We start from the raw sequence: 20,508 nt of genomic DNA, 5'->3' as shown, positions 1-20,508 counted from the left end.
ATTACACTCTGGTACACTGTTATGTTCATACGACCACATGCATTGTAATGACTTTGCTGAAATGTCAACATTTTAAGAGCCACATGCATTGCATTTTGCAAATAAAAAATAACATAATGAATTGAAAAGGTGATGTTCAGGTTTTCTTGATCTATGGTATGTGCTTTCCACTCAGAGTATGCTTTAATCAGTCCCGTCATTACTCAAAGTAAGATTTGATTTGTCCCATTAAACTGAGTGCCTTAATAGTGAACATACTTTTCCTTTTGAAATTACTTTTTCAGCGAGGCCAAGGTTTAGTTTGACAAACCACCAGGTCGATTTCTGTTACAGAAATATCGAAATTTATTCTCAAAGTAAATTTCTGGCCGATTTCTGTTAAAGAAATTTCTAAAAGTATTTTCAAAATAAACTTCTCTCAGTAGATCCGAACTGAAATTCCTGAACCAGAACTGAATTAAATCGTTATTTATCATTTGAAATTTCCCTACTCAGAAGATGCGAATTGAAATTCCTGAACCAGAATTGAATTAAATCGTTATTTATCATTTGAAATTTCCCTAACTCAGTAGATCCGAACTGAAATTCCTGAACCAGCACTGAATTAAATCGTTATTTATCATTTGAAATTTCCCTACCTACTTAGATGACACAACATTTTCAGACAAAGGAGAACTAACAATGAAAATATTTTCACGGCATTACAGTTTTATCTGCCCGGTTGTTTCGGCCCCCACTGCCCGCTTTACCGGAGCAAAGATGAGTCACAAAACCGCATAACAGCTTACAACACTACATTACATTATGTTTCAGACCTCGAGTCCCGGTAGCATTTAATTATTTGGCTAAACTGTGTCTGTAACATACAGATCTACAAAGGCCTTGGCGTCATTATAGTTTTCGCCACTCCCAACCAGCAGCAAAACCAGCCCCTGCTTTACCTGCATTTTAATCACGTTTAAAGCGCGGTGCTTGGCTCCAGGTATAAACATGGCCGCTCTCAGTTCCGGTATGGTAGATGTGGCCTGATCCAAAAGCAAGCCGCAGTAATCATTCACATTGTCATTGAAGCCCGGAGAAGAGATCATGGCCCTGGTAACTTTTCCGAAATGATTCTGCATAGAAGCAATTAAATTGGCGTGGAGCCACGCCAAGAGTTTGTTCATTACGCGCTTCGGGATAGCAGCTTCCAAATCTCCATATCCGCTGACCTCGGACTCCATGACACCATTGCATTCGTCGTAGTTACAGGAAGGGCCAAAGAAATCGGCCATGTGAAATACAGCAGGCGCGCAGACAGATTTGGCAGGAATTGGGCTCGAACCCTACTCAGGAAATATAGAATTACTGATCCCGAGGACTGGCCAAAGAGTTAAGTAAATGAAAGTGGCAGGGCACCACCTAAAATTAAAGTACAGTCCTTTATGTCACTTCAATGCCAAGCACAGGTGCAGTACTTGTTGAGCCGAGCATAATTGAGGGAAATTGGGATACTTAATGGAGACACATGAATTGGAATCTCATTGGGGTCCACTCTGGGGAGACACATGCCATCGTTTGGCACACAAATTCAACTCTCTGTGCAGATTGGTAGGGATAAGGTAACGCTATCATCCACCCTCCATTAAAGACGAGTGGATACCCTTATCCATCGCATGTGGTGTAACAGATGGAAAACGGCATTCCTAGGGTGCATAGAACAGCATCATTTATTCCCTTTCCCTGTAATCATTTAACATACTGTGGGCGCGCGCATACAACAGGTTGATCGATTCCCTTCCGTAAAATCATTTAACGTACCACGCACATTCTCTCTAAAAAACCTTTTATAAACATAGGAAATTGTATGTTTAACAAGTGTTAGGTTCAGGGAATATTAATTATTATGTAATTATTTGAAAATGATGTAGGACTCTTTTGTTATCTTTAAAATTATTATTTTATTTTTCTCCAAATCAATATATATCTTTTCTTTTCTTTTTTTCTAATTTCAATATTTAATATTCTTTATCTAAAAAACAAGAATATATTATCATGTCTATACATGAATATATTATTCATGTCTATAAAATAGTGTCTTCCATCAAAGCCAAAACATGCTCATCTATGAACAAAGCTACAGCTAAATACATTTCATCTATACCAAATAAGGCATAAGACCAAAATAACTCTAACCAAAAGACACTTGTCCAAAGAGTTGTGAATTAAGAGAAGAAATGTGCAGCGTGAACTTGAAAAAGTTGTCCAATTTGTAACCATTTTTCAAAGAAAAACCCTCCATAAAGACCAAAGAAGCCTCCATAATGCGCATAAGAATGAAAGAGAAAACAACATGCCATAAGAACACAAGAAGTGTAAAAATCATTGTGCCAAGAGAAGACAATACTTAGCAGTAACTTCCAAAAACAAGAAACTTGTGTGGCTATGGCCAATGATTTATAACAACCCCAGGAGAACCATAAGACATTTGGAAATGTACCATAGTACACATGAATGCACACTCAGAGAAGAAGCATTGTCTCACCAAAAGAAACTAGAACCATTTCATCAATAGTATGGATCATAAACACCAACTTATTGAAAACATTGAATCAGTTTCACCATTAAGATAATATTGACCAAAACCACATAACCTAAATTGCTATAAAGATAAATCATTGAATCAGTGTCACCATTAGGATAATATTGACCAAAACCAAATAACCTAAATTGCTATAAAGATAAATCATTGAATCAGTTTCACCATTAGAATAATATTGACCAAAACCACATAACCTAAATTGCTATAAAGATAACAACTGAATCGCATAAAGAAGTAATAGACAATAAATATTTTTCTATATATTCCATTAATATATGGACGTTTGATATAAAAGACATCAACTTTTGCCATTGATCTAGTTTCCAATTTTTAAACCACTACAAAAAAAAATTGATATTATGTAATTTGGTATTACTTTGATAGAAAAAATCATTTTTTTAAAAGAGTAGTTATATTTTAAAAATAAAATTAAAATTAAAAAAATCCAAAAGTTATCTTCAAATTATAGTAAGGATATATAACTAATCATTTCAAGTCTATATATATCAAAAAAACAAAGAATATACAAAAATGGATGAAAAACTGTAATTTAAAAAACAAATAAATAAATAATCTTAAAATTGTTTGTGAAAATGATAATGTGTAAAAGATACAAAAATATTAGAAGGGAAATGTCTCCAGAAAACAAAAAAGAGATGAGAAACTTATTGTAATGATTTTATAGAAATGAATGTGTCATATTTTGTTATGGTTGTTAAGGTTAATCATCACAAAAATGAAGAAGTATATTCTATTATGGTTGTTAAAGTTAGTAATAATTGGTTGTGATGTGAAGAGTGGCAAGGCAAGGTCCTCTATTGCCCCAAATTAGATTACACACGGAATTTCGACAAAACCTCACCTCCAATAATCAAGTTGAAATGTATGTTCTCCTTCAAGGCATCAACTTGGCAACATCCATGCCAATCAAATCTAGTAACACAATTCAACAACTTGCTTTGGGAAACTCTCCTTAAGACTCCAAGTTGAAATGTATGTTCTCCTTCAAGGCATCAACCTAGCAATATCCTTGCCAATCAAATCCCTCATTATCATAGGAGACTCTAATAACACAATTCAACAACTTGCTTTGGGATACTCTCCTTAAGACTCCAAATTAGTCCATCTCCACAAAAGAATCTTGGAAAATCTATCTTTATTTCCGAACTTTCATGTTAAATTGTGCTTATGGACCTCAACACTATAGGTGATCGATTGGCTAACCAAGCTTTATTACTAGCCGCCAAAACAATGTGAATTGATGGAACCTTGAGGGATACAATGATTTCATAAATTATGAAACTGCAATCACAATTAGTATCTAAGGTTGTGATATGTCCTACATAGTTGAAACATGGCAGCCCCATATTGCCTTGGATCTGTAATGGGTTAACTCAAGCCATGAGATGGAACCAACTAAACACAATGGTGATTGTTTTAAAATTATGGTGAATAATGCAATGTACCAAGTAATTATTTCCACAAATAGAATGGCACATCAGGTGATGCAGAAGAGCTTCCTCATGCAATTGACATGGGCAACCAACTCAAGAAAGCTCATCAACACAACCCCCCTCGAGAAAGCATTAGTGGGGGGATTATAGTTCAAAGCAAGACAAACATAAAGAATGAGAAAGGATAAATTACTTATTTTTGTAATCATTCCCCATTTTCACACCAAACAGTGGGGATTTCAGGATGTTTTGATTAGACCATGCGTGGGATTTAATTTTATATTCTCTTTGGATTTGGAACAAAAAGACCCATACAATAAGTAGCAAAATCAAGGCAATCAATGCAGCTAGCATTAGGGCAACAAGAGGCAATGTAGCAAGCAGTTGGCAAACTACAAAATAAGCAATTCAACCTATGGGAATGGAGAACAAAAAAGGGAAGAAATGAAGCACAAATGGCAAAGGAAAATGTAAGAATGAGATTGCATTGTTATCAATACAAGTGGATTGATTGACTAGCATATTATATACTAACCACATAAAACTCACTTAAAACTTAACTTCAACATCTTCAACCAAGTGCAAAACACTCGAGCTTATGCCCAAATTTGTTAATATAATACACCCTATTCTTGTTTTGAAATGAAAAAAAAACTAGTTGTGATATGACTATTAGTTTGGGCATGGGATAAAGGGCACTAAAAGCACCTCACTTTTTCAATTAAAATTAGTCCTAAATTCTATAGGAACTATTTTGGAAATCAAAGTTCCACCCCGTGTTGGAAACTTTGCCAAGGGGTTTTCATAAGATAACTAAGATCATAATTTGAAAAAAAAAGAGATCAAAACAAGTGGTTTTTTGGTGAGCCAAAAACACAAGGCTTATAAAAATTGGGTGATTTCAGTGCTCCATATAAGGCCCTGTCAGTGTGTAGTCATCTTTATAATGAATATTATTAAGAAGATTTTCAATTACTATTGCATTCTTAACAAGTTTAGCAAGGTATTTAAATTTTGATTAACATCTATATTTGGTCAAAACAAATATAATATTAGTTGGGAAAGAATGTTGAGCAAATATGGTAATTGATGTCAACAATGTCATTTTCTTTTTTATAGCAAATATGGTAGTTGCTTTCAACAATGTTATTTTCTTTTTCTAAATGTTTTTCATTTAAACTTAATTAATCATTTAATTTCTAAAATCTAGTGTTATCATAAAAACAATTCATTTCAAACACAACCCTTCAAATAAAAAATTTAATCTCAATTCACTTGCCCACTACTTTCAAGATTTCTAATTCAACAAGTCCATCAACTCTATCTATTCATTCATAAATTTTTAACTTGCTTATTATAAAAACCTGCCCTCCACCAACCCATCAATTCCTCAACTTCAAAGGTATAAAAACCCTTAATCTCAAACACAATTTAAAGAATAGTTTTAAGTTTAACATAATAGTTCAATTTATTTGTACATTATCTTCAAAATTTCTAGCTCAACAAACTCACTATTTGTACATCTTCAAAATTTCTAGCTCAACAAACTCATTATTTGCACATCTTCAAAATTTCTAGCTCAACAAACCCACTATTTGTACATCATCTTCAAAACTTCTAGCTCAACAATCCCACTATATTGAATTATTCAATCATAAATTTCCCAATTTGGTTACTAATTTTGGTTCATTTTTAACTAAAAATCTATCAAACACTAAATATCAAATCTTTTGGAGTGCAACTTTCCTGATCATTAAATGGATTGAAGAGCAAATGTTAAACGAGGGCAAATGAAGAAAGGAGTAACAATATTTTCATATAAATACTACATAATTCAAAATTTCTAGCTCAACAACCCAGTATATTGAGTTATTCACCCATAAATTTCTCAATTTGGCTATCACTAGTTGGCCATTACTTTAAAAAACAATTCACCAAACAAGGTTAAAGTGAGGTAAGGCCATAGTCATTTTCAAGGGAAGGAAAAAAAACATGCATGATCAGCGGAATTTTGAATTGCCAATATATAACATATTAAATAGAGACAACAAATCCTCAACCGATTTTAGGAATGATGCATTATGATGAACAAAGCTTGGCCTCCTCTAACTAAAAATAAACCTGTTACCATAGTTACAGGTAAATTAAGTATCCACTAGGGTAGCTCAAGTTGCTCGACCCATCAATGTACAATTTTGCAACTCAAAGATGAAGCATACAGTGAACAACATAGATAGCATCATGTCAAATTACAAGGCCAACCACTACAAAGCAAAGCAATTAGTGATGGGCAGTTAATTATTGGTTGGACCATATGGTGGAGTGTCATCGTTTTGAAAACAAGCCTAGTCTTTGTAGTTTTTCTTTGTTCTCCCTATTGGTTGTTGTGAGGATGTAATCTTTGTAATCAATTCATCTTCTCAGAGATGGATAAGTCTTATTTTTTACTTTTATTTCACTTCACTGATGGTTTAGGTGAAGTCTTATTTTTTACTTTTTCACTTCATTGATGGTTTAGGTAAAGTCTTATTTTTTACTTTTTCACTTCATTGATGGTTTAGGTGCTTATAAGAGGGTCTAATGTACCATTTGACTGGAACAAATGTGGTGGTCCTAGTACTGCAGCAATGAAATGCAGTTTGCAAGTTCTTCCATTAAGATTACAGAATCTATAATGGCCAGAAACTAACAAGCCAAAATGTGAGAAAATCCAACCCTGGTTGTTTGGTCCTAGAGATCTAGGATTACACCAGAGAAGTCTAAACATGAGCTGCATAAACGTTAGAACTTAGAAGTCTATATGTGAGAGACATAAATGTGAGAAGTCAAGATATTATTTCACAAGCTCTTAGTATTAAACATCAAAAGCACACATCCATGGTTCATACATGCAGGATCAGCAAACTCAAAATCAAAGCATTCCAACCTCTCACTGTGTCCATGGTTATTACGTGGTACATATAACAGCAGCATTAGTGTAAAAATGCAATGATGCCGAAGCAAATGCTATAATTCTAATTGCGTAAGCATTGCAATTCTGTTGACTGCTTACACAAATTGAATGTAAAAGATCATATCATGCTGACAAAAATAAGTCAGGGATTTTCAAGGAAATTAAACAATAAAAACTGCCCATGCTGAACAATTAAATACAGAGGGCATGTCCGAGGAAATAGAGGACCTGATAGAAAACTGAGATCATGCAGCTGATCAAATTCAAAAGTAGATTGGATCCAAATCAAACAGCAAAATGCCACACTTCATGGCAACTATTTCTAGGCAGGCTTAAGCGCAAAAAAGGAAAATTAGCAAAACTAGCAAAAAGTAGTCACTCTACCATCACCATAAATAATAACTAAAAGAGAGCACATCTAGAATTTCTTGTCTTTCAGTGGGCCTCTTGGAATCTTGCTCAACACTTTGGCATCAAATGTCCTGTAATGCTTCTTAGCTTCATCCATTGCCTTGAATGCAAATGCATCAACCTGATCTTCATATTTTTCATAAAGCACAGGCACTGTATGCGCAAAAACAAATGCTGCACAAAACAAGAGCACAACCAATCAAATTAATTCTGTGTTCATTCCAAAAGTAGATTGAAAACACTTCACAAGAATTCGTAGCCACAAATTATTATCTTAAAATAACAAGCACGGCCATGTGAGAGGGAGGGTGGCACTCTGAACATATTTTTCCCTATTCCAATTAGTTTAAGCAGGCCAGACACCAACTCCACTCATGTGGCAGAAAGTTTAATAATGGAATTCAAATATGCAGACCTCAGGTTCCAACAGGTATTGAAAAAGAGGCTCTGTATCTACTTGAGTCCATAGTGGTTGAGGCTGCTAAGTGGCCTGCCTAGACATTCTATTGTGGAAAACTGATTGTCGAACTTTAACTAATTGCACAATTTTAACTGAGTGCTACAGGTCTTAAACCTTAACAGACATACAGAGAAAGCATATTACACATTTAAATTGGAATATACCTGAGTATGTACTATGCTATACAATAAAAATACTTGACCTTGTCATGATAAAGTGGTAGTGGGAACCTGCCCTAAAAATAGAAAAAGCAAATGTGTACAGAATGCAACAATATTGTTCTTACCAACATAGAAGAGAGTCAAAAAATTAGTCCAGCTGCCAACCACAGAAAGAAGCCAGAGACCTGCAACAACCTGTAACAAAAAAAGGGTTACCATTGGCATGGGTAATGCTTACTGAGAAGGATATTCCAACATTTTGTTAAATGAGGTACTTTTATGTCCACTCTGGCTAATCTGTTTTGTCAAATAGCCTTGGTGATTTTCTCGCTAGAATTTACGTCGAACATATACATATGCACGCATTCTTGTAGGCTATGATATAATTTTTCTAAGTGTTCTACATCGATAGAATGTTTTATACTGCCTAAATTTTGGTTCTAACATTTACCCAATAGTATGATCAGTAATGAGTCTGCACTGTTTCTGAAGATATATTCTTAGGTTTCTTAAAACTAGCTAGACATTTTTAAAACTTCATTTCATATTGGTGTCAGTTTATTTTTTTCACAGTTGTCATGTTGTGACACTTCTGCAGTTAGTGAGCCTCTGAATGTCATCTGATTGTTGCATACAATAATTTTTTCCAATTGAAATTGATCATATCACTATACTTGCAGATTTAGTATGCCTCTAATGCAATAGATTTCCTAGCATATGCTGGTTCCAATTGATAGAATCACACACCATTAAAAGCAAGCAAAATATTGAACTATCACAAATAGCGGTTATGGATGCACATACCATAAGAAACTTTTTCAAATCTCTCCCAGATGCAACATCGTGTATAAAAGCACACAAGCGGTTGATTTCAAATCTGACAGCAGAAGCGACATCCTGAAATAGTTGTTCAGAAAATGATATCTGAGGGATACGCACCGGTTGTCTGCCCATGCAAATAATCAAGAGAAATTTCAGTCAGACAATTGAATTTATGTCATGAACTTTGCTTATATCTACCAAATCAACTCATCGATTCGAAACAACGGTTATTGTCGAGATAATTGTCAAGCGTCAAACTGCACTTGAAACTTCAACAAGACCACATGAAAATTGTACCACAGGAACTTACTTGTTAATAAAGGCTGATGCGTTGGACCAGACGAACAAGATGGTGAGGCCAAGTATGAGAACATGGCAAATAAGTGTCAATAGATGATAACCAAGCCACTCAAATAGGAGCCAGATGACAGTAGCACCGACAAGAACACCTGCTGAGGTTTGCTTGTTCCTCCATAGTATTACATCCGCAGCTACACATCCGATCTAGGGTCTTAGAATTATTTCAAGATGAAAATGAGCACTACACACTACTTAGCAATAAAATAAAAACTAAATGATCTGAAAATCAACAGCAAGGTTTCAAAATAATCCTCCAAACAATTAGGATCACAAACACATTTTCATTCGAGACCATCCAAAAAGTGAAAATCAAGAAAACAAATATCCTAACTGGAGAAACTGTAAATCATATTTCAAAGTAATGTGTACTTATTTAAATATTCATCAATTTTCTACATCACTCTGTAAATAATGCTTCAGCAGTCTATCAGAGGGAAAATGTTTCATGACACACATTCAAATCAAACAGCTTCGAAGATATTCAAATCAAGATGCGTAGAATGTTTCGAATACTCTTTCTATAAAAGCTCGAATGCTTAAAAATGAGGTCAAAAACAATAATTTATTCTTCAACCGGCTCTAAAACTGAAAAGAAGACTTCCTTATACACTGTAAATGAATGACTAATTCGAAAAAATAAGAATGGAAAAGTAAACATATTACATTTGCCTCCTCCGAACAGCGAATGGACGGGCTTCTCGCGGCCAAAGAGACGTTTTACTGAAGATGCAATTGAAGACGGCTCGGGTTTTTTGGATTTTTTGGATTTCTCATCATCCGAATCGGAAGAAGAGGAGTCATGCCCGGGAAGTTTTTCGGTGACCTTCTCCAGCACACTCTCCAGAAAAGACGCTGCCTCCTCTGGATGCTCTCCCATTTCGACTAATAAACCTGAGAGAAAACGAAAAAACAGGAGAAATACATTCAAAGCTTGCTAGAAACTTAGATTTAGAAGTAAAAGAGAGCAAAAACTTGCCAGAAAATGCAGAACCGATGCAATACAGTTTGATCCCAGGGAATAACGAAATATTTCAGATGAATGTTGCTGGAGAAGGCCGATTCAAGAAGATCTTAAGTAAATACCTCTCCGACCCACACAATTAACGGATGGTTACAGAGACTTAGCGTCCCTCGGCTTCAAATAGCCCTAAAGAGATACTGCAAAAGCACAAAGTTTGGGGATCTCAAATTTCTTTGCCAAAGCTTCAAATCCAGCCTTAAAGAGCCACGATCGGACTGCAAAAGCTACTTAAAGATGCTGCAAGAATGAAATATGAATAAAAAACAAGGGTTTCTTTAGAGCAAATTTTTACCGATGATAATTTTGCAGGATTCAACTCCTCGGGGGATCTTCTGCCTTCAGTTTACTTGGGCCAAACTCCAGCGATCGCCGTTTTAATCTACAATAGCACTCTCTTCAAGATTTCCTCCTACACAGCTCTTCCACCAGGTTCCGATGAATTTACAAGGCTATTCTGGAGCTATACTTTGCTCAGGGGCATAAGATTCAATGAGGCCGTTGATTGAGCGCGCTGGCTTAATCTCAGCCGTGCGATGTCTCACCAAACCCTGTTCAATGTTTTCCTTTTGTTGAATCTGACCTTCTTAAATATCGGACGGGTGAAGGTGATCCTCTACTTTCAACCGTCGGTTTGTGTGAAGCCCGCAAATTGATCTGAACCGTTGGATTTGAAAGATGTGATGACTTTAGCAAGGCCCTACGATAAAACTATGCTGATGTGTCAGGTGTGGAATGGTGTGAAGATTCATGAGATTCATTTTGATCCTGTTTTTCCGGTTTTCGTTTATTAAAACAATAAAATTTAATTGAATTTTCCCCATTTTAAAATAAAATGATCCTATTTTTACGGTATTAATTTGTAAATTAATTAAATTAATTAAATTTGCCTAGTTGTAATGATATCGGTAATATAACTTTGGACAAGACATCAAAGAGACTTTGAAAGTTGGAAAATATATTGATAAAGTTAGGGAGGTAGAGATTTAGTAATGGGCTTTTATAATTCAAGAAAATATAACACTTATTAAATAAATGGAAAAAGTGTACAATAGGATCATTTACTGGGTATGAGGTATAATGTAAATTTGTCATTGAATATAATGCGTTAGTTTTATGGATAAAATTAAATTGAGGTGGATATTTGATATTATATAATTTAGTTTTCATGATAATGAAGTGAAAGGTATTTTGAGTTTTTTTTAAATATATTATAAGGGGTCGAAATTACTTTTTAATTTTATAATTAGATTTAAAAAGGTTAAATTTTATTTTTTTATATTTAAGAAAAACAAGAATATAACTTAAAATCCATAGACATGCAAAGACCATGAAGCTTAGCTTCTTTTTGGATTATCATGGTCATTTTTGGTTGCATGATTTGTTTTAAATAATATGATATTTAGTAAAAGTAGATTAATATGGTTAATTGGGGTTACATTATTTGTTCTTAATAACATGGTATTTAGTTAGAGTGAAATTTTATAGATCATTATAGTTATTTTAAGTTATATAATTTGTTATTAATAATATTAATGAATTAGTATAATTAATAATTTTTTAATTGTAAATTCACAATTAAGTCAATTAAATTATAATATTTTTGTCAAATGAAGAAAAAAAAGATAAAATAGATATAAAAAGTTGAAATTTATAGTAGAAAAATATTTATTAAATCATTTTTTTCTTTTTTATATTTTTTTTCACCAACTCAATGTTGAATAACTTTGATTTTTATTTTTTCTTAAATTATATTTTTAAATATATATATGAGAGATTATATATTAGGGTTTTCAGGTTTTATATATAATTAAAAGGTTTCATAAATATTTATGGCGACCAATAATATTTCGCAGAGGGGTTTTTTCTTTACACTTATACATATGTTGTGGAGAGATCGTGTGTCAAATTCACCAACTTGTTATCAAATCTTTGTCAAGCTTCCCTCTCGGTAGTCACTACTCACTATGGTTTGCTCTTCATATCTAATTCAAGATCTCAAGTTTTACTTAGAGCTTCGAGTGAGTATTCCCTCAGGCATGCAATGCCTGCTTTTTCAAGGTAAGCAATTGGATGTGTTGATCCTCTCTCAATTTACAATATTGGTAAAGATGTCATTGTTTTCATGGTTCTTTGTCTATGAGAGGGGGGTTGGAGGTAAGCCTTCCTCCTCTTGGAATTTTTCTTATAAAGATGTCATCCATGCTCGAACCCCGCCTAAGGCAGATTAGGCCCAAATGGCTCCTGGCCCATTTTTGGTGGAAAAATCGAAGGAAGTTCCTTCCCTAGAAATTTCTCACTCATATTTGGAGGATCTTCATCAAATATACTCATAGGTAGCCCTAATTTGCCGATTTAATGGCTTCTAGCCATGCGTGGTTAATCTTTACCAATGAATCCATATTGTATGGACTAAGGATTGTAAAGTTATTTTTAGCTCAAGAGGCTTCTTCATTGTGTTATTTGTGGAACCAGAAGATTATCATAAAGATCTATCTAAAAGGCCTTGGTTTTGGGCAATGATAGATTGTTTTTAACCCCTTGGTTCTCATATTTTGACCCATCCACAATTGTCATTACAAAGATGTTAATATGGGTCAAGCTTCCTAATCTACCAACTCACATGTGGCACTACACAGTGTTTCAGGGCATTGGAGATGCTTTGGGTCATTATCTTAATATTGATGCCACTTGTGGGCAGCTTGGTGTATATGCTTATGGAAAAAATTGTCTTGAAATTGATATTAATAAAGGGTTTTCAAATCAAATCAATTTAAAAATTGGTGATTTGTCATTGGACCCGGGCTTTAGATTATGAGAATATTGTTTTTCATTGTCACTTCTGTCATCAAACAAACCACTTACAGAACTCTTACCCAGTTTTTACTTCTCAACAAAAGCGAAACATTTGCAATTCTGGATCTAAAAGTTGGAAGCCCTAAAACCCTCCTCCTATGGGTGGCAAGGCCTCCTCTACGCCGAAAAAGGATGAAAAAGTTGATGATGAAATTCATCCAAGGGACAAGGTCCAAGGCTCAACGGCTCTTAACTAGAATGGACCATGCTCCTTCAACAAGCACAGAGATATCGAACAATAATGCTTCTTTGGGTATATTGAAATGAGCGCATGAGTTGGCTTCTTCAAAATCTGATAAGGAATCTCTCTTAATGTGTAATGATAATATGTAGATCACTTTGATCAAACTACCTTCAGAAGGTTGGATCAAGGTTTTCAAAAAGAAAGGGGAAAGAGTATCCTTGAGGATGAGCCCTAATTTGGGTGATTCGTCTCTGTAATTGTTTCTTTTGTCCTTTTATGTTTTCTTTGTTACTCTCAATATCATTCATCCCTACTTAGATATCATTAGTATAGAGCTAATTGTACTAGAAAATAAAGCTTGATAGCAAATGATGTAATTTTTTTTTATGTTATATATATATAACATTTAAAAATATATATTTTTATTAATTTTCTTGTATATAAAAAATTGCTATATATATTTTATAAATCAAAGAATTTTATAAAAAAATCTTTTAGAAACTATATATATATATATATAACTCATACAATTTCATTCATCAAACTGAAAACAAGTTATGTACTTGAGTTAGATGTATAAACAAAATTTACAAGCACCATGCTTAATCATTGTTGACAAGTTCTTTATTAAAATGTTGTTACCATGTTGTTGTCATGTTCATAAGATATTGGATCTATGTTTTAGATACATATTTCATGTATCTTCTATCAACTATACTTCTTCTTTAAAGAAATTGAGCTAAACTAACAAAAAGAGGGATTTAGATTGGTTCATTACTCAATTTTCACTATATTTTTCTATCATCTAATTTATAGTAATAAATGAAGTACTAAAAAATCTAAGATCTGGAATTTTCATTTTTACGATCAATTTTAGAATTTTTAGAACAAAAGTTTTAGTATAATAATCTAACCTTTGAAGAATATTTGAGTCTGATTATGATGTTATGTATGTTACTTCGAATAAATAATCCACCTACTCAACCCTTCTAGGGGTATCTTGATTAAACCCATAGAGTATCTCCAAGTTCAAGTTTTGTTTAATGAGGGATACATCAATTGTATTTACATAACAATTTTAGTTTCACTTTTAAAGCTAACCAATATAAAATTTGTTTTGTATACATACTAAGTAGGAGGAGTATATTTTCCTTTAAGGATTCAAGTATTCCAAACTTTTTCTTTTCTTTTTTTATTAAAAGAATCAGTAAACTTGTCACCTATCATCAAGGAGGCTTGGGGTCGGGTTGAAGGAACCACCACTATACTTCTAACCCTAATGTAAAAGCTCTCAAACACACTAGGTGGGTTAATCAAGTTTTGAATTTGGGCAAGGCCCTAATATTGATCGGCAAATGTTTTCTAATGCAGGACTTCCATTGATTAGCCTGGTTGAATGGGATTTCAAGCATTCCAAGTTAATCGAATATCTCATGAGGTTAATAAGGGAAAGCCTTTAAATTCTTTCGATATAAGTTTTTGAATACATTTCCTTAAACATTTTTCTATTAAGTTTACTTACCAAACTATTCATCATCCCTATCGAAATGTTCATTTCACTTTGCATTTCTTTAGATCGAATATCTCATGAAGTCAATAAGGGAAAGCCTTTAAATTCTTTCGATATAAGTTTTTGAATCCATTTCCTTAAACATTTTTCTATTAAGTTTACTTACCAAACTATTCATCATCCCCATCGAAGTGTTAATTTCACTTTGCATTTCTTTATAGTAAGGACGAGTGAAAATATACAATTATAAGCTTTATCCAAGCAAAATAATTTTCTCACTTGTTTTTGTAAATTTGAAATGATTTACTATAGACCTTAAGAAATCATGTATTTTTTTTTTCCTTTTTCATATCTTTTTCCATTCTTTCCATTTAAAAAATAAATTAGTATTGATAGTGCTTTAAGAATTCAAAATACCTTATTTCATTTAAATTATATGAAATGTGTCTTGTCTATTAAAACTAAATTATTTGATTGTAGATTTTTTGAAAATTTTATCACAATATTCATCTTTTAAAATGGTTAAGGTTTCAAATTCCTAATTAAATTTATATTCAATTCCAAAAATTAGAAAACCCAAAATTGATCAATTCATGTCATTCCATTTGAAAATATTATATATATATAAATATAAATAAATAAAATAAAAATGAACACCTAACTAATACTATAAATTTTAATCAATCTTATTTTTAAATATTATTTTTAAAAATCTAACATTTAATATATTTTATTTAATTTTATTTTTAAATATTACCATTATCAACATAAATCCTGTGTTGATAAATCTAGTGTCATGTTATTACAATTAAGACCTCAAACCATTAATACTCCTGGCTTGTAACACAGCAAACTTTCGATTATACGAATATCTAAATATTTGGTGAAAGGTTAAGCGCAAGTACCAAAGTGAGTGGCATAAGCGGTCACCATGTTAGACTTCATTAACATCTTTTTCTTAAAGTTTTTTGTATTTTCTTCCCAGATATGGTTGGGTATGTGTCATGGGCATGGTTATAGGCCCACCTTGGGACCCTCACCACTTTAATTTGAAAGCTAATCGTCCCTCCCCTCGTATTGCTCCATGACATCATGTTAGACCTTATGCACTCCAACTTTGATCCCGCTCAGATCTACAACATTGAAGTTAGTGCTTATAAAGAAAGATGAGGGAAAAATTGAATAATATAACACAGTAAATCTGCATTTTAAATAAAATTGAAATCTTAAGCGATAGGAAAAATGTATATTAAAGATTTTTTTAAGTTATAGCTTTATAAAGAAAGATGACAGTACAAACTCTTAATATTTACGATAAGAGAAAATGAATAATATATCCTAATAAATTTGCATTTTAAATAAAATTGAAATTTTATATGATAGAAAATATGTATGTTAAAGATTTTTTTTTTAAATTATGGATGATTGAAGTGGGGATCATTCTTGACTTTAAAGGGCATTTCAAAATCGCTTTTGTTTGGTTCTTGGAAATTCTATAGAAAATGAAGCCAAAGCATATGTTTTTTTTCATGGTTTTGAAGTCAAGTAATATCTTTTTTAGTGAATGAAGCCAAGCCAAAAAACACTAATTGATATTAGTGACTCAGTTTAAGGTTTAAGGTTTAGGGTTTAGGAGTCAAATATAGTAAACAATTTAATGATTTCAAAGAAAACATTGATAACAAACTAGCATCCATAATCGTACGAATCCAAAATGAGGTTTGTAGATTTTCAAGTGTCTCTTTATTCCAAGATCTAAGAGAGAGTAAATTGGCAAGCTAACACTCTAACTAAGGAAGCAACCAAGCTCAACACTGGGGTTCTTCAAAAAAATGGAGGCATGTTTTACGAAGCCAATACCTTAATCCTTGGTATGCTACTCGGTGTAAAATGCATTATAACACTATGGATCAACAAATGTCACAATACTTCCACTATAATATGGTTTTAAGCGAGGATCAAGATATGAAAGGATCCACACATGCAAGCCTTAATTCTTGGTTGGCTTTGTTTCATCCTATGCAATTTATCATTACTTAGGTGGGATAACAACATATTGTGTGGTGGCTTGAGCAACATTGTCTAGTGGTGGATTGCTTTAGACCAAAATTTCTTCATGGTAAAGACTTATGTTTATTTTTTGTCTATATTTTAGGGCCTCCATATGGTGAAAATGATGTCATTGGACATTTGGTGCATTGTCAACCCTCTACTCTAGGAATTAAAAGTTTGTATGGTGCCTAGTTTTATGGTGTTTATGAAATTTTGAGTGTTTCATGGTGTTAATTATTTAGGAGCTCTAGGTTTTGGTGTCCTTAAATTATTTATGATTAGTGTTCTATCCCTCCTTCTAGTTGTGTTTAGTGGTGTTTGGTGCACTAAGTTGGATGTTTCACCCATATTATGGAAGTTGGATTTCTGGAGTCTAGTTTTCCACACTTGGTCCATTTTGGGCCATCTTTTGGTGTTAAGCTAAGCTCTACTTTGGGACTTGCACCATGGCTTTTCTTTGTGTGTATACCACCCCGCCATTGATGGATTATAGAGAGGCATGGGAACTGTATAAGTTGCTCACATGAGGAATCCATCAACAACAACGTAGTTTCACTCTCTTTAGTGACGAGCAGAATCCGTGAAAATAAGCACAAATTTATATCCCATAATGAAAGGATCATGAATACATTGGTTCAACGAGAGCAAAAAAATTGATGTTTTGGAGGCAAAATGCTCCTTGTTGTGATATATGGTAAGAAAACTTCACAAAGCTTCTCATATTATTACCTCTAATAACAATTTAGGAAGGCCTCACGAAGGAAGACATTGTCCATCAAATGATGGAGGATATGGATCTAGGCAACCAAGACTCTCATCCCTCCAATATTGGACAAGATGAATCCATCATCATGTTGAGGTGGTGTACTCTTTGCACATAATCCCAATCGATTAGAGTTCAGTGAGTTGACTAACTAGTCAAGCAAGATGACTAGGAATGAACCTCAACAAGTCTAGTTTAGGACAATTAGCTAGGACAACAAATCCACTAGATGGTTGAATTCAATTCAATGAACTTTTCAATCGATGGTTGAAGATGAGGACAAATCGATAGTCGAGTCGATAGGTCGATAATCAAGTCAAAAGAGGTTACCACGGACAAAGTCAATGGGTAGTCGAGCAACCAAAAAAGGACAATAATCAATTGGAGCAATCAAATGGATCGTAGTTGGGCGCACACACATAGTTGATTGAGATTGGTTGTCGAAGGTTACATTTGGAAATAGTTGGAAAATAATTAGGAACCCTGAGATTCCTGAGATCTTGGTCAATGAATTTCAACCACATGTACTAATTATAGAAGATATGAATTAGGGTTTTTTGTGCCTATAAATAGAGCATGATGTGAGACTGATGAATATAATGAAAAACCCATGATTAATAGAGAAAAGATGAGGTGTGGATGCATTGGTCTTAAGTGTGGACCAAGGTCAATGTTCATTGCAATCTGGTTTGCATATTCGATCAAGAATATAAGAGTGGTGAATATCAAACACTTGTCCTCCATTCCATTCATCTCTTTCTATGTTTGAGGGCCCCCACCTGACCTTTCCAACTCTCGATCTGACCACTCCTGATATTTTTGTGAAGTTGGATTCCATTAAGCTACCAATGTCAACTGCTCCCTTTCCAACTGCCACATTTGAGGACTTGGTTTCCCTTTCCACATTTGCACCAATTAATGATCCTTGTTTCCCTTTCCACATTTGCACCAATTAACGATCCTTGTTTCCCTGCCACCTATCCCAGTTTCCTTATCGATGTCCTTACCTTGGAAATTTTTAGTGGGGGTATCCCCATAAATAGTTGGTTTCCTTCCCCCCAGCTGAGGAAGGATGCCTCAAAACCAAGCAAAAAATGTTGGAAAAGGAAAGTTGAGGAATCAAAGTTGAGCAAAATGATTCACATAAAATATAAGGGCCCATTTTTTTCGAGTTTGGCTCCTCCCCTTAAAAAAATCTTTGAATATTCTTGATTTTTTGTTGATGATGGGTGCTCCTAAAGTTGAGACAAATATAATGGCATAGTTTGAAGCACTGATTTGAGTGAAATGAGTCTTCTCGCAATATTCAGGGATTTAAAATCCAACTTGATAGTTTGCTTATGATCTCCTCCCAAATAGTGTGTCTAAACAAGTTTTCAATGAGAGGAACCCCTTGATATTTGGATGAAGGAGAACTCCCTTGAATTTCATTTGTTTTGGAGATATGAGTTTGCACAGTAAGTAGAGTATTAAAGAAGAAAATTTGGGACTTGTTAAAATTAATTTTGATTCCCAAGGATGCTTGGAAGTTTTCTAAAATGATCTTAAATGCTTTAGCTTCTCTAGTAGAGGGGTGTCCTTACAGAGGTGCGTCATCTATAAATTGTTGGTGAGTAGTAGTTGAATTAACATTGTGAAGCTTGAAGCTTTTAATTTACTTCTATTGGCTATATCTTTTAGAACATAACCCAAGCCTTTAGCCATTAAGATAGATAGGAAAGGGGAGAGGGGGTCCTTTGTCTTATTACTCTAGATGGGGTAACTGTTTGTGAGGGAGTTCCATTTATCAAAATAGTAAAGAAGGATTTTTAGATGAGATTTAGCATTTAATGAGCCCATTTTTCAACAAATCTGAAGGCTAGGAGTAAGTGAAACATATATTGCCAATTTAATGGATTAAAAGTTTTGGAAAGGTTTAGTTTGACGCACATACTAGCCTTCTTAGTGCTCTTCAGGGAGTGAACTAATTCATGGGAAAGGAGAATACTATCAAGAATTTGTCTACCCTCAACATATCTCATTTGTTTAGGGGAGATAATTTTGGAAAGAATGGGTTGAAGTTTGTTAGGTATTATTTTATATATTGCATTACAAAGTGCTATGGGTCTAAAGGATGCAAAAGACTTGCCTTTCTATATTTTGGGACCATTGTTATAAATGTAGCATCCAGAGCAAAGCGAATTGATGCATGTTCTGCTTAATTTTACTAACTCCCATATGCATTATCATATTATTGACTAACAAGCTATAGGTTTTAATCTTATATAGACAATATCTGCAAAGGAAAAAAAAAAACACAATAGATACAATAGTAATGACCAAAAATATACACAAAGATTTTTCTCCTATAGCCCAAAATTGGGAAAACTAGATTGATTTTTCATTATTTCTTTCAATGTTAAAATACATGATATACATGTCAAAGCATTCATAAATCCCCAATCCATCAACCCTATATTAGAATATAATTGCATTTCGTTTTACCGGATCTACAAAATCACCATGCGTAAAACCATGTGCAAAACACATACCCAACATTCTCCCACTTTTTGTTTTCTTTGCACACAAGGGGCCACATGAGTACACAATCACCAATCCAGGGAAATAATGTCCATTATTTCTCTACACCAAGAAAACTTTTCAGTGCTTTTATACTTTGACAATGCATCTGCAGCCTTCTTCAAAGTGTCCACTTTTGCCAATGACACCTTTTTGTCTTCAACCATATCCCTCACAAAGTGATACTGGACTAATATGCTTTTTCTTCGAATGATAAGCAGGGTTCTTTGCTAAGAAAATTGCACTTTGGCTATCACAATCTATCCTTATAGTTTGTTGTACCAACCCCGTACCCGAACACAATCTCTATAATGAAACTACTTCCTTACTTGTATGAGTGGTTGCGATGTATTTAGCTTCTTCA

The 20,508-nt window shown here is 33.7% G+C and overlaps 2 protein-coding genes across 4 annotated transcripts; both read right to left on the bottom strand.

Moving 5' to 3' along the window:
* Positions 1 to 600: 600 nt before the first annotated feature.
* Positions 601 to 1,473, bottom strand: LOC149159746 (uncharacterized). The gene has a single exon (XM_089433546.1). It carries the CDS (start codon positions 1,272 to 1,274, stop codon positions 846 to 848), a length of 429 nt encoding a protein of 142 aa, XP_089289672.1. The 5' UTR covers positions 1,275 to 1,473; the 3' UTR covers positions 601 to 845.
* Positions 1,474 to 6,940: 5,467 nt separating this feature from the next.
* On the bottom strand, positions 6,941 to 10,764 carry LOC149159745 (reticulon-like protein B2). 3 transcript variants are annotated; one of them, XM_089436554.1, is made up of 7 exons: positions 10,516 to 10,764; positions 10,179 to 10,360; positions 9,866 to 10,093; positions 9,153 to 9,333; positions 8,825 to 8,966; positions 8,146 to 8,215; positions 6,941 to 7,573 (listed from the first exon to the last, which is right to left on the bottom strand). In XM_089436554.1, exons 3-7 carry the CDS (start codon positions 10,077 to 10,079, stop codon positions 7,407 to 7,409), a joined length of 774 nt encoding a protein of 257 aa, XP_089292680.1. In that variant the 5' UTR covers positions 10,080 to 10,093; positions 10,179 to 10,360; positions 10,516 to 10,764; the 3' UTR covers positions 6,941 to 7,406. The 3 variants fall into 3 exon arrangements, with proteins under 3 accessions (XP_089292680.1, XP_089292679.1, XP_089292681.1); XM_089436553.1 differs by having other exon boundaries at positions 10,286 to 10,360; positions 10,516 to 10,763; XM_089436555.1 differs by lacking the exon at positions 10,179 to 10,360.
* Positions 10,765 to 20,508: the final 9,744 nt, after the last annotated feature.

The sequence above is a fragment of the Pinus tabuliformis genome, chromosome 5_2 (genome assembly GCF_031772625.1).
Source record: "Pinus tabuliformis cultivar Carrire ecotype Pingquan chromosome 5_2, CPIR1, whole genome shotgun sequence".
NCBI lineage: Eukaryota > Viridiplantae > Streptophyta > Pinopsida > Pinales > Pinaceae > Pinus > Pinus tabuliformis.
This window is presented reverse-complemented; position numbering and strand designations above follow the sequence as displayed.

What these genes read in the sequence shown, in the direction of transcription:
- LOC149159745 (XM_089436554.1), bottom strand. Translation starts at nt 10,079, where the DNA reads ATGGGAGAGCATCCAGAGGAGGCAGCGTCTTTTCTGGAGAGTGTGCTG. An exon ending in GCTGTTCGGAGGAGGCAAAT is followed by an intron (nt 9,334 to 9,865) that starts GTAATATGTTTA and finishes TCGGATGTGTAG; the next exon opens with CTGCGGATGTAATACTATGG. An exon ending in GCATCAGCCTTTATTAACAA is followed by an intron (nt 8,967 to 9,152) that starts GTAAGTTCCTGT and finishes TTGCATGGGCAG; the next exon opens with ACAACCGGTGCGTATCCCTC.
- LOC149159746 (XM_089433546.1), bottom strand. Translation starts at nt 1,274, where the DNA reads ATGGCCGATTTCTTTGGCCCTTCCTGTAACTACGACGAATGCAATGGT.